General features: G+C 39.2%; 2 protein-coding genes across 4 annotated transcripts in view; both read right to left on the bottom strand.

Annotated features, from left to right (window-relative positions):
- The window catches only part of fbf1 (Fas binding factor 1), a 40,251-nt gene extending 38,491 nt beyond the window's left edge, over positions 1-1,760 (bottom strand). For both annotated transcript variants that reach the window (XM_077618521.1, XM_077618520.1), the window contains exons 1-2: positions 1,536-1,760; positions 1,400-1,430 (exon numbers count right to left, since the gene is read on the bottom strand). The gene's annotated coding sequence lies outside the window, so the exon portion shown is untranslated. The remainder of the gene's footprint in view (positions 1-1,399; positions 1,431-1,535) is intronic.
- Positions 1,761-3,423: 1,663 nt separating this feature from the next.
- On the bottom strand, positions 3,424-15,646 carry shmt1 (serine hydroxymethyltransferase 1 (soluble)). 2 transcript variants are annotated; one of them, XM_077619618.1, is made up of 12 exons: positions 15,497-15,646; positions 14,322-14,440; positions 13,238-13,383; positions 11,590-11,705; positions 11,223-11,383; positions 9,142-9,223; positions 8,657-8,869; positions 8,472-8,585; positions 7,148-7,270; positions 5,126-5,242; positions 4,945-5,055; positions 3,424-4,027 (listed from the first exon to the last, which is right to left on the bottom strand). In XM_077619618.1, the coding sequence occupies exons 2-12, from the start codon at positions 14,412-14,414 to the stop codon at positions 3,855-3,857; spliced, it is 1,449 nt and encodes a 482-aa protein (XP_077475744.1). In that variant the 5' UTR covers positions 14,415-14,440; positions 15,497-15,646; the 3' UTR covers positions 3,424-3,854. The 2 variants fall into 2 exon arrangements, with proteins under 2 accessions (XP_077475744.1, XP_077475745.1); XM_077619619.1 differs by having other exon boundaries at positions 15,501-15,634.
- Positions 15,647-16,641: the final 995 nt, after the last annotated feature.

Raw genomic sequence — 16,641 nt, 5'->3', positions numbered from 1 at the left:
ATTAGTTTGTTTCTTCAATAGTTGTATATGTAAAGGATTAATTTCCTGACCGGTGTATCAATAATCGTACCAGCCTCATATCGTAAGGAAATCATTATCGTTAACTTTGTATTGCGTATCGTTTGAGGGGGAACCTAGAGCAGACATGGGCAAACTACGGCCCGTTAGGCCTTTTAATCCGCCCTGCTGACGTTGTGCAAATTATTATTTTAAAAAAATCCCAAGATGGCGCCGTCACACGGAAGCCAGTGGCAGTAGCTCTGTCCACTCTTGCTCGTTTTGTGTTTTTGCTGCTTTTCTGTCTTAATGATCTGATTTGGTGAGTCTTAATGATCCCATTTACTTTGTACTTTGTGCTTTTGCTTTGTTGTTCAGTCGAATCACCCTCTGCTACTGTCACAATGAAATTTCCCGAATACGGGATGAATAAAGTTATCCAATCCAATCCAATATCCTCATTTCCCCGATAGATGGCGCACTAGCCTAGTAAAAGTATGTAAATGTGTGTGGGAGCTACTTGAGAATACTGACACATTTCTGAACATTTAACTTTTACTGTGGACATCCTGACACACATGAACGAGCTGAATGTGAAGCTACAAGAGAAAAAACAGTTTGTGCATGAAATGCAAGCAAACCTTCCGCCTTCAAAACCAAGCGGGTTTTATTTTTCAAGCAAATATCAGACATGTCATTTGCTCATTTCCCCATACTGGTTGCGTTAAAAGAGGCCCCCGCATGTGAAAAAATACAGGAAATCATTGGATGACCTGCATGAGCAATTCTGCCGTCGGTTTTGTGATTTTGGAAAAATTGACAGCTGGTGTCATGTCCTTTCTCACATGACCCGGAAACGGTTCCACAGGAGTTGCAGTTGGAACTGATTGATCTCCAATGTGACAAGTTAAACTCCCTGAAAGTCTCTGAGTTTTAGGCTTCATTAAGTGCAGCCAAATTTCCAAACAACCAGAAGATGGCACAGAGGATTCTGGTGTTATTTGGCTCGACATATGTGTGACCAGACCTTTAGTCTGATGAAAACCAAGAAAGCACCCCATAAATCCCAGATGAGTGATGAGTATGTTCATACTTTAGTCCTTTTTTTCTGTTTATGTTTCATATGTACTGTTAACGGATGCAGTTTTTTATATGTATCGTATCCTGACCCGGCCCGCCTGTCAAATGTTTAAAGCAAATGTGGCCCCCGGGCCGAAAAGTTTGCCCACCCCTGACCTAGAGGTTCTCCTAGGGGAGAGCACTACTAGAAAAAGTACATTTAATTCTGTGCAGTAGAGAAAGCATTAGTAGTCTAACACCTCATTATGTGATCTTTTTACAGTGGACTACAATAGTAAACAGTATTCTTTCGGCATGAAGATATAATGACTAACAAACTTACTTGCAGGTGATTTCCCTCTGGGCTTGGCAGCCTGCAAAACATATATTTATGGATAAGTCAACAACATGAATTAAAATTAAATACCTCACGTTGACTGCAGTCTTTCTATATCAGCTGAACATTTTGGTTTGTTTACCATCATAGGAGCTATTTTAGCAGCAACTTGATAAAGGCCTCTCACGTCTCCAGTGGTGATCACGAATACTCCGATTGCCATTCAAGTTTTACTATATAAAGTGGGAATTCAAGGAATAATGGAAACATTGTTGGAAGAGCTTTGGTTTTGTTCGTAAACTCACTCCATTTTGAGATTGGAGCCACCATCGGAGGAAGGACGTTTCCTGTTTTTTCCGCCGATTTGAATTGTGGGTAATGGCGTTTCCCGGGAACCAAAAGGCACGGCACATGTATACAGTGTATGTATACCACATGTGTCAAAGTGGCGGCCCAGGGGCCAAATCTGGCCCGCCGCCTCATTTTGTGCGGCCCGAGTAAGTAAATCATGAGTGCCAACTTTCTGTTTTATGATCAAATTCAAATGAAGATTATAGATGTATATTATATTTCCTGATTTTCCCCTTTTTAAATCAATAATTGCAATTTTTTATCCATTTTTTCTTTTGGTGTTTTTAGGTAAAAAAGCATTTTGTAAAATCTAAAAAAATATATATAAAAATATTTTCGGTTTTCCACTTTAATATTGACTTTTTTTTTTTAATTGTTTCCATTTGAAATGAAAAACAAATGATTATTAGATGTTTTCCCTTACTAAGAAAAAACAGTTCAAATAAAGTTTTATATCTATAAAAAAGCTGAATATTTAGGGCTTTTGATCCAGTTCTTATAATCCAATTTAAAAAAAATATTATATCTAAAATGGTCCGGCCCACATGAAATCGAGTTGATGTTATTGCAGCCCGCGAACAAACCCGAGTTTGACACCCTTGGTGCAAGGGTCTCCAACTCTGGTCCTCGAGGGCCCCTGTTCAGTCTGTTTTCCATATCTCCAACCTCTACCACACCTTAATGAAATGATCAATCAGGAGCTTGATCGCGATCCTGATTGTTCAATACAGGTGGGTTGGTGGAGAGAGACACGAAAAACAGACTGGATAAGGGCCCTCGAGGACCGGAATTGGAGACCCGTCCTCTAGTGTTTCCCAACCTTTTTTGAGCTGGCGCATTGAAAATATCTCAAAGCAAACCACCATCTGAAAATCTTCTCATTTAAAACAGTCACCTATATTAACAAATTAAAGTCATTTTCATCAAGGTTTTATCACCAGGAATCAAATAAACTCCCAAAATTATTCCAAAATCAATTTTTTTGCACCGACCTAATTTTACCAAAAGTTGATGTCTACGGACCCTGAAAATAAGTAATGCAATGTTTTTAAATCGCATTTCATCACGGGACGGCCCGACAAATGAGTGATTAGTGCATCGCTCTCACGGTGGAAGTCCTGGGTTCAAATCCAGGTTAGTCCATCTGTGTGGAGTTTGCATGTTCTCCACAGGCCTGCGTGGGTTTTCTCCGGGTACTCCGGTTTCCTCACACATTCCAAAGACATGCATAGTAGGCTGATTGGACACTCTAGATGTCCCCTAGGTATGAGTGTGTGTGTGAATGGTTGTCTGCCTCCTCGTGCCCTGAGATTGGCTGGCCACCAATTCAGGGTGTCCCCCACCTCGTGCCCGAAGTGAGCTGGGATAGGCTCCAGAACCCCTCCGAAGATAAAGCGGTTCAGAAAATGAATGAATGGGTTTTGCCTAGTATAATGAATAATTTTGGCGATGGCAATGTTTGTGCACATGCCTGGGCATATGGAATTACAAAATTGAGTAATCAACAGAAATTGGCTGCTTTTGCTGAGGAAAACATACATTGGAGGAATAGGTGTATTTACACCAATAATGACAATACATGTGCAAAATGTCAAAAGTTTAAATCATTTTGTGATAAATTGTCATACCGTACGTATAGCATGAGTACCCTGTTGGATAAAATGATAGACTCACATGCATACTTTCTCTTTTTCAGCTTTAATTTGTATGAATAAAAAAATGGCAGGTAAATTAACAGTCGGCATTATTTTTTGTATTTTAGAAAAAAGTGTATTTAAAACACAAAACATACGTGTTTGGTGTCAAATACCTTACACGATTGATGACAGAAAAAAAACTCAATTATATATGTATCCGGTGCAGGAATATGGACAACTAATAAAAGCAGGAAGCCTTTTATGGTTAAAATTGATTTGTAGCTTCCAGCGTGATGCTACAATTAAAAAAACAGCTCCGTTGAAGAAAAAAAAATGCATCTTGATCTAAGCCTATAAAGCATGTCTAATCGAACCATTTACAAAAATACACATTCAGACATCAGAAGCAGCATGTAAAAGCTTCAATAATGATCCTCCTTAGAACTAAACAGTAGCATCCACCTTGCCATAATTTACAGCTCAGGAAGGCCGGGCATGGCAAAATGACCTGCAAAAGTTTCAACCTCTGCTTTGATCTCAGTCAGACGCTGCTGGATGTTCTCTTTCTGGGCCAACGCCTGGACGAACTCCTTCAGAGTGGCCTTGGGATCCAAACTTCTCTGCAGCTCTAAGGTCAGCTCAATGCCTGAATGTTTAGAAAGGAAAAGTTGCAGACAATTTAGATATGAATTTTACTTCAGACACACAATTGACGAATTCTTCTGGGACTTAATTGAATCTTTTTAACATGCAGAGCGGGTTTAGTAGTTCAGTAAGTAATTTTGCTGTTCTATTTCTAATTCCTGTTTCAAATGTTTTGAACTGACTTGATTTATTGTGACTTAAAGTACTATTTTATTTGTTTTTGACTTGTGTGATGTAATACACTTCAAATCATCCGTTTTTTGGCATGTTTTGTTGGGGTTTTGGGTAGAGGTGTGTGTGTGCGTGCGTGTTCCCATTGTTTGTGCTCATCTGGTGTCCCCCCAGGTATTCCGTTTCTCCTAAACCACCTGTTTCGTGTTTCAAATTAGTTCGTGTGACGTCTATTTAACGAAACTGTTTCGTGACATCAGCGTGGGAGTATTGCCTCGTGTTCCCTAGTATTTACGTTTTTGCCTCCTCGTTTTGCATTCTTTCCCTGTTTATTTTCTCACTTTTGTATTGAACTTTTTTCATTAAAAGCCTAAGTTGTGCAGCAGCATTTTCGCCGCCTTTTTTTCTCCCTCACATTCTAGGTTCTCGGTGTCGCCACGCGAGGAAATCATGAACTGATTCATTCATTTATTTTTTGAACCGTGTCATCCTCACTAGGGTTGCAGGGGGTGCTGGAGCTATCCCAGCTGACTTCAGGCCAAAATCAGTGGCCAGCCGATCGCAGGGTACGAGGAGATGGACAACAATTCACCCTCGCACTCCTACGTACGGGCAATTTAGAGTGTCCAATCAGCCTACTATGCAATGTTTTTGGAATGTGGGAGGAAGCCGGAGTTTGTTTTGAACTGTCCTATAAAACTAAATGTACCTAGCCTTGCCATTATAACATTAGCTTCCATCCCTCACCTTTGTGAAGGAAGTCTGCCACCTTCCTGAAGTCCTCTTCCACCAAGCCTCTGGAGGTGAGAGCAGGGGTGCCAAATCTCAGTCCACTGGGGCGTAAGGCACTTTTGTCCCCTGCATGAAAAGATCATCCAGTAAAATCATCTGTATGTTTGTTAACATTCAAGTGAACAACAAGCCAGACCTGGACAAGTGTTCTTGTTACAAGCAATAGCACAGGCTTCCAGAACCTTCTCAGCCCGTCCTCCATCGGTTCCTTTGCTACGCAGGTCCAACAGGATCAGATGATTGTCAGAACCACCTTTAAATGAAAATATAATCACAACTTTCAACATATTATTTTAAAAAATGAAGACATTAAGCTTACTGTTGACACTTTGCCATGGCAGTTGCTGTCTGGTGGGATTTTGTGCCTTACTGATGGGAAGACGTTGATTGGCACTTGTAAAAAAAGAATGTGGGTGGTGGTTGGCAGGGAGGTGGGAACCGTATTGCTACTGCCAGCCCCTCACCCAAGTTGATGCAGAAATGAATTGGAGATGTATTGCTGAAAATACCAGCCAATTTAGTTTTTAATAAATTTTCGGTAATGTCTTAACAGGGAGTATTGTAGTACTGCCTTGGTACATAAAAAATGGAAATTTTTAACAATTTAATAAAACTAAGCGAGATGGAAGACACATTTTCGTGGCAAATTAAACCTTTAAAACATGTCACTCATGAAAACAATGATGGAATTTTCATTTGTTTAAAACTACGTCCTTACATTCATGTACAAATGTATTGTATAAGTCTCATGTTGAGATTCCTCATTGACCGTTGCAACATTAGCTGGGATACGATGGATTTCATCCTTAATTCACTGTCGTTACTAAAATGGGGGAGTGTTGCTAAAGGTTGCTGTTTTGCAGTGCTATCACTTGCTCATGTCTGTCAATATGCACTTAAAAAAATCCCGTTTTTTTTTTTTTGGGGGGGGGGGGGTATGGGGGCGTGTCCCTGCGTTTAATGACACCATATTACGTTTGTAAATATATGTAACCCAGATAGAGCTGCCAAATGTCAAAAATCTTATTCCATAGTGGATAAAGAGAATTTTCAGATTTTGTGACCCTTTTCCTCATCGTATTTATCAATCATGCGTTAAAAAATAAAGCTCAATATTATTTGATTTTCTAATGCTTTTCAAATAATTTCCTTTTTTTCCCAATAGTTAATTCTTGCAAAGAAATAGAAAGCACAAACAGCAAATCAACTATTACTCAGATTTTGTGGACATCTATATTGCTTGAAATTTTGCTTTGTTATTCTGCGGCCTTTGCGACTGCATTGTCTAACTTGTAACTAACTATGTGTAACTATACCTTGCCTGTATCTGCATTCTCACCCTCTTGCTACTGTCACAATTAAATTTCCCGAATATGGGATGAATAAAGTTATCCAATCCAATCCAAATCACTGATGAGAATGCACACATGTCGTTGAAAAGGAAGTGCGCACGCTACTTAACTCAAAATAAATGAACATTTTGACAACGTGCAAGGTTTATAAAAATTGTGATAATGTCAAAAATGAAAATGGCTGGACTAATGTAATTTTACATGTGCAAAATAATTTGGCACTCAAGTCTTTTACCATTTTATAATTATTCCATCAAAAACACTGCATAAGTGAATGCGCAATGTTTTTCAGCAATTCTGAAAATTGTCACAATGATAGAAAGCCTACTGGTAGCATATTTTGAGATTGCAAAAATCTGCATACCATTTGTGACATCAACTGGTGTCAAAATATTTCGAGTGGGTGGAGTGAAGGCAGCTAAGAACAGAAGACAAATTAGGATCTTCTTTCTTAATGCCTGTATGGTCCCTTTTTTTATTGATCTGTGTGAAAAATATGATTTGCTATCATTTAGATATTTTGATCATAAAGGGCAGTATTTCATAGCCCTTTAAATCCTTGAGATTTTGGGAAAATATTCATTTTAATTTGGGTTAAAAATAGATATGTGGCCTTTAACTCATTCACTGCAACTGATGGTTATATATAGATCAAAACTAATTCAACTTGAATGGCTAGGATTGAGTGTTCATGTTTCACTGCCATTGATAGCGCTAAACGTTTAATCGATTTTAACTGGGAATGTGCAGCAATTCCAGCACTCCCATTTAGATGACGCCAATGAGTTAAAGAACCTGACACCAACCTGTAACAATCTTGTAGCCGTGCTCAATGAGGGCACCAGACAAAGCTTTGCAGTTGGCAAGAACCTGCACCTGGTAAGATTTGAACTCTGGTGTCATGGCTTGTTTGAGAGCCACAGCCACACCTGGACATGTACAACAAAAATATTTTAAAAATTTAAAAAAATTGCACCTACCATTCACTTTTGCTAAAACTTGCCAAAGACTTGACATGAAAATAAAAGACTCCTCTCCTCCTTTTTCAACTTTCCAAAGGCGATGTACACCCAACCAAAACAAACCCATAATTGTGAAATTTGTTACTTTACTGTGTCACAAAGAAACAATATTTTCATTGTTATTGTATTGGTGGTCAGGTGATTTGGAAAATAGTGCATCTTTTACAAATTACAGAAAACAATCAAATTGAGGTCTGGTCCATTTTTGTTATTTAATACAGCATCCCAATTAGGAGAATGAAAATCTAGTAATTTGGTTGTTTGTTTATGGTGAAAAATATACATCAGTATTTTTTTTCAATTATTGATTGTCAATTAAAATGGAAGGAACAAATGGAATAAGAAATGTCCTTGGGTGCAGTTTTCTTTTAAATATTGTTTTTCCTTGCTCTTAGATGCTGCAATATAAAAACTCAAGTTCTAATTTGAAATTTTATTTTAAATCTGTTAGGATACATGTGACTTCTGAGGTCACGCAACTCCAAGACTACATGACAATTTTTGGGTCTACTTCAAGCTGTCACTTAACCATCACACTTGATTTGAGTGTATAAAGCCATAAAACAAGGTTCGATTAAATATTGCATGCAATAAAAATATTGTTAATCCAAAGCAAAGTGTCCTACATATTTATTTCTATATATGGTAAAAAAAATATTGCATAGTTGTAGAAATAAAGCAATAACTTTGAAACTATATTCCCAAATCGTGATAAAACCGAATAAAGTGTGAGTCTGAAACTGCATTCATAACAAAATTAAACCATTTCACTAAAACGGTGGCCCGGCGGAGGACGGTTAGCAGGTCGGCCTCACAGTTATCAGATCATGGGGTCAATCCCACACCTTTGTGTTGAGTTTGCATTTCTCCGGTATCTAATTTTCCTTCCACATCCCAAAAACATGTTTGACACTCGAAATTGCGCCTAGTTTTAAGTGTGAATGGTTGTTCATCTCTTTGTGCCGTGCGATTGGCTGCCCACCAATTCAGGCTGTCCCTTGCCTCATGCCTGAAGGTGGCTGTGATATGCTCGTGCAATTAAATTGACTTTGTATGGGAACCCATCATGTAAAAAAGTGACCCAGATTAAGTACTGTAAGTAGCCAACCTGCAATGGCGTGGTTGTGCGGTCCGCCCTGGAGCCCGGGGAAAACAGCCTGATTGATTAAAGACTCCAGATTATACAGAGTCTCCTTCCCCTTGGCATCCACACTACGGACACCTGACAAGAGCAGACATGAATGAAGCATAATCTTAAATAGCTTCAGATACTTCATGACAATGAGAACTGACCTTTCCTGAAGAAAATCAGTCCAGCTCGGCAGCCACGCAGGGTCTTGTGCGTTGTCGTGGAAACAATGTCACAGTCGTCAAAGGGTGAAGGAACGACTCCAGCAGCGACCAGTCCACTGATGTGAGCCATATCTCCCATCAGATACGCGCCATTCTCGTTAGCAATCTGCCTCATGCGGCTGTAATCGATGTTACGGGAGTAGCAGCTGGTTCCTGAAAAAGGAAACAACTGTTTCATTATGTACTTAGTATATTCATTTGGAAATGTTTAACCAGTGGTTAAGATGAAATACATTCAAACTTTCAAGTTTACCCTTTGCAACATGGTGCATTTTCCCCCACCCCTGAATATTTTTAAACTTTATGAATTTGATAATACTCTAATTCAGATTGATTATTGAAGTAAGACAAACACATAACTTCACATCTTAAAAATACAACAATGCACAAACAAAAAAGTAATACATGTGCATTTGGTAGATAACCTGCGATGATGAGCCTGGGGTGGAAAAGACGTGCGTTTTCCTGCAGTCGATCATAGTCGATATAACCAGTTTCAGGGTTAACCTGAAAACAAAACACTTAACAACTTCTCAACAGAAATGGCAACATATGGCGTAAAAATGAAAAATAAAACTTGCTGACTGGGGAAAAAAACTTTTAATATCATATTTTCCGGACTATAATTTGCACTTTTTTGTAGCAACTAATACTACGTGCTTTTTCCCCTCTCTGACCACTGACACCAATGTTATGTTGACAGATGCCTATTTAGCCTGTAGTCCTCCATTTGACTATCGATACTTTAATGCAGTGCATCTAAATTATTTTTTGTTCTGCGGGCACTGTTAGCATCATAGTCCATGAATGATATAAATATTTCGGATGTTTTGCTGGAAAAAAACTCAAGCATCTTATCACTGTGATTGTGGTATACTGGCTTTAAATGCCTGCATTTGGACAGGAAGCTTACTGGTCTTCGCTACTCTCCCACTGAAACAACGGTGAAGCCAAGCGATACGTACGCATTGTCATATTTCCAATTTCTCCCTTTGGAGAAGAACCAGCTGAGTGAGTCGGGAGTAGTAACACGTCAAAATCTGGAAGCGCGGCATACTCAGAGAACCACCAACCATATGTGGGAGTTGTTGATTTGTTTTTCTTGGCTTTACATGCAAACCCGTGTGTACTTGGCTTTTGTCATCTCATCTCATTTTCTGAACTACTTTATCCTCATTAGGGTTGCGGGGGTGTTGGAGCCTATCCCAGCTGGCTTTGGGCCAGAGGCGGGGGACACCCTGAATCGGTGGCCAGCCAATCGCAGGGCACAAAGAGATGGACGGATAACCATTCACACTCCCACTCATACGTGTCCAATCAAAGTTCAAACGGAGTTTACGAAATCATTAGCTCCAGAGACTCTTACTGCCTTGCTGCAATGCAAAATGAACATGGAGGGATGTTGCTTTTTTTTAAGCCAGATGAAGAACATTTGAATTTGGCAAGGAAGGCAGTTTCAGAGTACAATGCCAATCATGTATAATAGTTCTTTTCAAACAGTATTATGCACATTAGATTATTATGTGATTATATTATTGATTTAAAAATGTATTTTGTATGTCACACATTAATAAAGTGTATTTAATATTCTTTCTTGTTGGGGCTGATTCACATAAGGATATGAAGTCCATATAAGGATGTTTGTAGCCAGTCAAACAGATGTATGCAATAGTCTTAGGTTGACAGGAATGCCCATAATATACTATATGTATACAAACCTTTTCCTTAATTCTTTAATTTTCTGAACCGCATATCCTCACAAGGGTTGCAGGGGGTGCTGGAGCCTATTCCGGCTGTCTCCGGGCCAGAGGCAGGATGCACCCTGAATTGGTGGCCAGCCGATCGGAGGGCATAAGGAGACGGACAACCATGCACACCCATACCTAGGGGCAATTTAGAGTGTCCAATCAGCCTACCATGCATGTCTTGGGAATGTGGGAGGAAACCAGAGTTCCCGGAGAAAACCCACGCAGGCCAGGGGAAAACATGCAAACTCCACACCGGTGGACCAACCTGGATTTGAACCCAGCTCCCCCACTGTTAGGCCGACGTGCTGACCACTCAGTCGCCGGGCCGCCCCTACTTGCTTTTCAAAATTGTTAATATATCTGTTATAGAAATATAATTTGCCACATTGCAAATGAAGTTATCGTTTGCAAGACAGGAATTTCCAAAGTGACCCGAAACGCACTTCTTAAAAACAACTAGGTTGCCCTTTGATTGTTTCAAGCTGCAACAGTCAGATAAGCACTTGAGTGAGTGTGTGTTGCATAGATAGAGCAGTGTTGACAGATTGAGCACAATCACAGTCGGTTATATTTACTGTGTAATTGGTTTGGAATCTTAGTGATCTGGGAAGCCTGGGTGCAGGGCTCCAGTGTCTCACAATCGCTATACTTGAGCATCGACGGTGACGTGTGTGCGAGATTTAAAACGTTAATATTTATTTCTCTGACAGACTGGGGTGGCTCGTGGTCCGATGATCTAAACAATGTGTGTTATTTACCTTGTATGGCATGGACTCAAAAAACATGGATGTTGCAGAGATTTTTTTCTTTTCAGTCATGAAACCGTGCGTTAGGTGACCGCCATCCGGAAGGTCCAGGCCCATGATTCGACCATGTGGTTCCACAATGGCGGTGTAAACAGCAAAGTTGGCAGGGGAACCTACACAGAAAAACATTGACATTTCCTTACTCAATTTGAGAGGAATCTATTTTATTCAGTTCATCCTGAGCAAAGTACCAGAAGGAAACCCATCCTAACATGCAAAACCAGATCCAAACAACTATATCTCACAATTGTGAGGCAGATGGGTAAACTGTTCTTCCATAATGCTTCTCTTAAATCGAGATGTTTAAACAGATTGTTACCTGAATAAGGTTGCACATTCACGCCCCATTTGTCCGAGTCCAGACCATAGGCCTCAAGTGCCCTTTTCTGGCAGAGTCTTTCCAGCTCGTCTACGTGCTCTGTTCCACCGTAATACCTACAATCAAGCGAGCATTGAGCATATAAAATGAAAGTTAGAGATGTGACTACCGTATTTTCTCGCATATTGACTGCCTCCGTGCACAAGCCGTAGCCTTAAAATTGCCTTAAATCGTTGAATTTTACGATAAATCTCATATAATTAGCTCTCTGATTCACAATTTTGACCTCCATATTCATGGTTTTAAGAGGAAGTACAAATGAACTACTTTGAAGGGGAAAATCTCAAGAGAAATCATCGCACGTGGTATTTCTGAGATACTGTATGAATTGAAAGGATCGTCGACTGGATTGTACCCGAAAGGGTGTTGCCTGCACGTGGACGAATTCAAAAAGGAAGTCACGTGAGCAGTATAACCAGGAAATGTGTTCGAATCTCTGGATGCAATAATAGCATGAGATACACATTATGCAGGTATCAAGGCTGATATTTTAATGATCGACTGCAAGACCTTCGATCAGCCTTAACAACTATTGGGATGTGCTGACATGGTAAACACTACGAACAGATGTATCAAGGCTACTCGCCTCTGGCCAGTCAGAGCACGTTGAACTACCGGTAAAAGGTAAGATGGCGGCGCCCTGAGCGACCAATGGCAGGCACAAATAAAGGAGTTTTTTCATGTATTATGCAAGATAGGGTGTATTTTTTTCTTTGATTTTATTCATAAATTTACTTTAGCGTTTTATCCGTTTATGTTTTCCATTTTTAAATAAATGACCATAACAACCGCATTGCTTTGCGTTATGGGGTTTCGTCTTTGTCACCTTGTAGTTTTGTGCATGTCAAGTCTAATTTGGCCACGAGCCGTACCCTTGATTCAGTCATTTTTTTGTTACAAATATGGCTTATGTGAGAAAATATGGCAGGTGTTATAAATACAGTTTGCCCGCTAGAAGGCGGTGGTTAATGATCCCTGCGCTTGAGATGAAGACATCCAATTAATTCGTTCCACCTCTGTTAATGGCAGCCAGTGAAGTGACATAAAACAAATTCCAGTGGAAATTATTAATCTACTGGAAAACTTGGTTTCCTTGTTCTCATTTCTCATCTCATCCCATTTTCTGAACCGCTTTATCCTCATTAGGATCACGGGGGGTGCTGGAGCCTATCCCAGCTGTCTCTGGGCCTGAGGTGGGGGAGACCCTGAATTGGTGGCCAGCCGATCGGCGGGCACAAGAAGACGGACAACCATGCACACTCACACCCACACCTGGAGGCAATTTAGAATGTCCAATCAGCCTACGATGCATGTTTTTGGAATATGGGAGGAAACCAGAGTACCCGGAGGAAACCTACGTAGGCCCGGGGAGAACATGCAAACTCCACACAGTTGGACCGACCTGGATTTGAACCCAGGACCTCAGGGCTGTGATGCTGACGCGCTAACCACTTGCAAGACCGGGCTTCCCTATTAAAGAGTAAAATCTTTTTGAAAACAATATGTCAATTCTTGACAGGAGCATATCGATAACTAATTGGTACGTAAAGTATAGCACAATATAAATATATTGTATATATTTTCATACCTCTGACCAGGATATCCTTCGGAGTACTTGTTGTTCATACAAGATCCAAGTGCCTCTAAAACAGCTCTGCTGGTGAAATTCTCTGAAGCAATCAACTCAAGCCCATATTTCTGCCTGTGCTTCTCATTTTTAATGATAGAGAATACCTGAAACACAATTGTGGGCTGACTCAGATTTCAGTTTTGAAAAACATTGATTTGAGATACGCGTAAATCGACATAAGAGCTCAGTCCCGAAACACATTAAGCTCGTATCTCAAGGTATGACTGTATTTTGGTCATGTAGAAAATCACACTAGACGTCCCACTTGTGTTTTCAAACCCTCCCTTTAGAGTTGAGATGTCCATGTAATCAGGGTCATTAAATGTAATAAAGCAACAGAAAAGACATGTAAGGTCAGAAGGGAATTGGGAAACTGTCTGAAATGTGTCTTTTCCTCTTTCTGCGTGAATTTTGGAATGTCTAATGGTGAACCGGACAGCTACCCTTTTATGGGCGCACCATTGCGTCCTCCCACAGCATGCTAACCTCGGTTCCAGCATCGTGGAGACGCAGTTTCCTTCTACTCAATGGGAGCCCACCGAGTTGTTGGGAAATAGCCAATGGGAAAGCAACTTCACCATGACAATACAAAAACAAAATAACCTAATAAAGGAAGTGTATTTACGTTTTGGGGAATGTTTGATTATGTTTAACGTTTGGTAACTTGGATTTTTTTTGGGTATTTTGGGACAAAATGGCTCCCATCGAGGCTTTTCGTAACCTGAATATTGTGTATGTAGAAGCATTCCTAAGCAGAGGTAGCGCTTCAGTGAGAAAACCAACGCATGCCTGAGGAGAACATCCCGGGAATTGAACCCTCAATTTCAGATCTGTGAGGGGGAGGTGGTAACCACTCTGTCACCAGGCCGCCCCAGTACCAAAGAAGCAACCATAAATTGATATTCGAATGTAATCAGGAAAAAAGGAAATTCTGTTTATTGTTGAATGATGGGACTGTGATAGACACACTGAGTAATAATTTTAAATGAGATTGTATTAAAACGTTACAATAAAAGTCAAGCATATTTCCATATATACTGACCTCATTATCGTTGATTTCCAGAGGCTCCAGCATCATCTTGTTGTGCGAGTCCCACATATCCTTGGTGATGTGATTGCCGTTCGTAAAAGACATTGTTGTTGTTCTTGCACAGTGCTGATCTAATAATGAGGATTAGCATTCCATTCTTAATCCATCCAATACTGACAATGCCGACCAAATATGAACTACAAACCATGCATCTAAATTTTGCTGAAATTAAAGGAATTTGATGTGATTGTTACAACTCTTCCTGTACTGTCTGCATCTGTGAGACTAATTATTCAGAAAGTTTGATTTTTTTTTCAAATTATCTGAGGTCACGTCAATGGACAAAGTGCAACTAATCATGTCTGGAAGATTTAATGATGGTCTGATTTCACTTTTGACATTAAAAAAAAGGTTTGGATTGTGATCTCAGAGCTAATATAGTGAAAATGACATGTATACGATATACGTGTAATATGGGAATATATTGTAAAATGACGATGATATTGATAACTAATTGTCTGCCATTGACAACGACAGGTGTAAAAATAATGTACACTAGGAGGACTGTTTGCGAATACACTCATTTTTCAGTACCATTGACGGTGCTAAACATCCAATCTATTTCGAATGGGAGGAGCGAATGGATGTTCATTTGCTCCTCCCAGGCGAAATTGATTTTATTTATTTACGTCTAGTGTTGAAAACGGTAGCCAATTACAGTAGTTAAATTCTAGTGAAACGTTAATTGAGTAACCAAAGGTTGAAGATATAAGTTGCCTGTTGCGACACTTGGAGCTTCATTAAGTAAACGTTGGACCGATGCATTGACAAAGCAAACAGAAGAGTTAAAAACAATCTTAACCCAGATTGCCTGGCGTTTTACATGCATATGTGGTTCACAGAAAAACGACAAATTCCTAAACTGTAATACACAAATAGGCATTCAACTTTTTTTTAGATAAATATAGCAAATTACATGAAAAATAATCCACCTGTCCTTAAATTGTTAAAAGTTATACGAGGAGGGCCATAAACCAAAAAACAAGAATATAATTCATAAGACATTGTCAAACACACCCCCAAATGCAAAATTGGGTCTAATCAGACAAAACTAATAATTTTGAGATTAGTACAGTATAGTCACTAATATTGCAATATTTAAGCTACAGTCAAAGCTAAAAACTCACCCACAAGCAAGACAAGTGAACGAGGTTGCCAAATGTAGCCAGCAACAATAATCACGAGGCCAGTGTTAGAGAAATGGTTAGAAAAAAAAGTGACGAAGTCTAAAGTCCGTTAAAGTTTCGACCTATCATATTCCTAGCTCTTATTCTTCAGTCATTGTATCTATAGATCTTAAGCGCTTTAGCGCCATCTTTAGGCTGGCATATGGGCACACACGTGACATGCTTCTAGTACCTGGAAAAATCCCTAGCATTCATGAGAATATGCCAACTCCACACAAGAAAGTCATAGCTGGGATTGAGCCCTTGATCGCTCAACCACAAGCCAGGCTCAATCATGATGTATGTGGCAAAATCCTCAATTAATCTATACTTGCACAGCCATCAGTGGGTTTAGCAGACAGACAAGTCTTGTAAATAGTTTTTTTGGGGGGTCCTTCCATTAGAGGGGCCCCAAGGGCCGCCTAGATGTACTCCATGAAGAGAATTACACTAAGAATTGGCTAATTGAAACGACACAAGCTAGTAGCCAACCCCATTGTAACATAGCAACCTTCACTTGACGCCATCATTTGATTTTGTGACAAAAACCAAGTTACTCTCACTTTAAGAGTGTAAGTCGATTTTATATGACATTACAGTGGTACCTCTACTTATGAATGCTTCCATATATGAAATATTCAGGTTACAAAAAGCCTCCATGGGAAACATTGGTTGCGATATTACGTAAACAATCCAAATTACGAAACGTCAAACGAAATCAAACATCCCCCGAAATGAAAATATACTTCCTCCTGTAGCAGATATTTTTTTTGCCATGGTAGAGTAGCTTTACGATTTGGCTTTTACAGGGTAGTATTAAAAATCCTGGAATAAATTATGCTAATTCAATGTATATATATATATATATATATATATATATATATATATATATATATATATATATATATATATATATATATATATATATATATATATATATATATATATATATATATATATATATATAAATATATATATATATATATATATATATGTATATCTCTCTCTATATATTTATGTATATATGTGTATATATGTATTTATGTATATATATATGTATATATATGTATGTATATGTATATATATATATATAATAAACCAAGTTT

This window comes from Stigmatopora argus, chromosome 14 (assembly GCF_051989625.1).
Source record: "Stigmatopora argus isolate UIUO_Sarg chromosome 14, RoL_Sarg_1.0, whole genome shotgun sequence".
Lineage (NCBI taxonomy): Eukaryota > Metazoa > Chordata > Actinopteri > Syngnathiformes > Syngnathidae > Stigmatopora > Stigmatopora argus.
The sequence above is the reverse complement of the archived record's forward strand: the minus strand, read 5'-3'. Positions and strand labels throughout refer to the sequence as shown.

What these genes read in the sequence shown, in the direction of transcription:
- shmt1 (XM_077619618.1), bottom strand. Translation starts at nt 14,414, where the DNA reads ATGTCTTTTACGAACGGCAATCACATCACCAAGGATATGTGGGACTCG. An exon ending in GCACAACCACGCCATTGCAG is followed by an intron (nt 7,271 to 8,471) that starts GTTGGCTACTTA and finishes GTACATGTCCAG; the next exon opens with GTGTGGCTGTGGCTCTCAAA. An exon ending in CGGCTACAAGATTGTTACAG is followed by an intron (nt 5,243 to 7,147) that starts GTTGGTGTCAGG and finishes TTTCATTTAAAG; the next exon opens with GTGGTTCTGACAATCATCTG.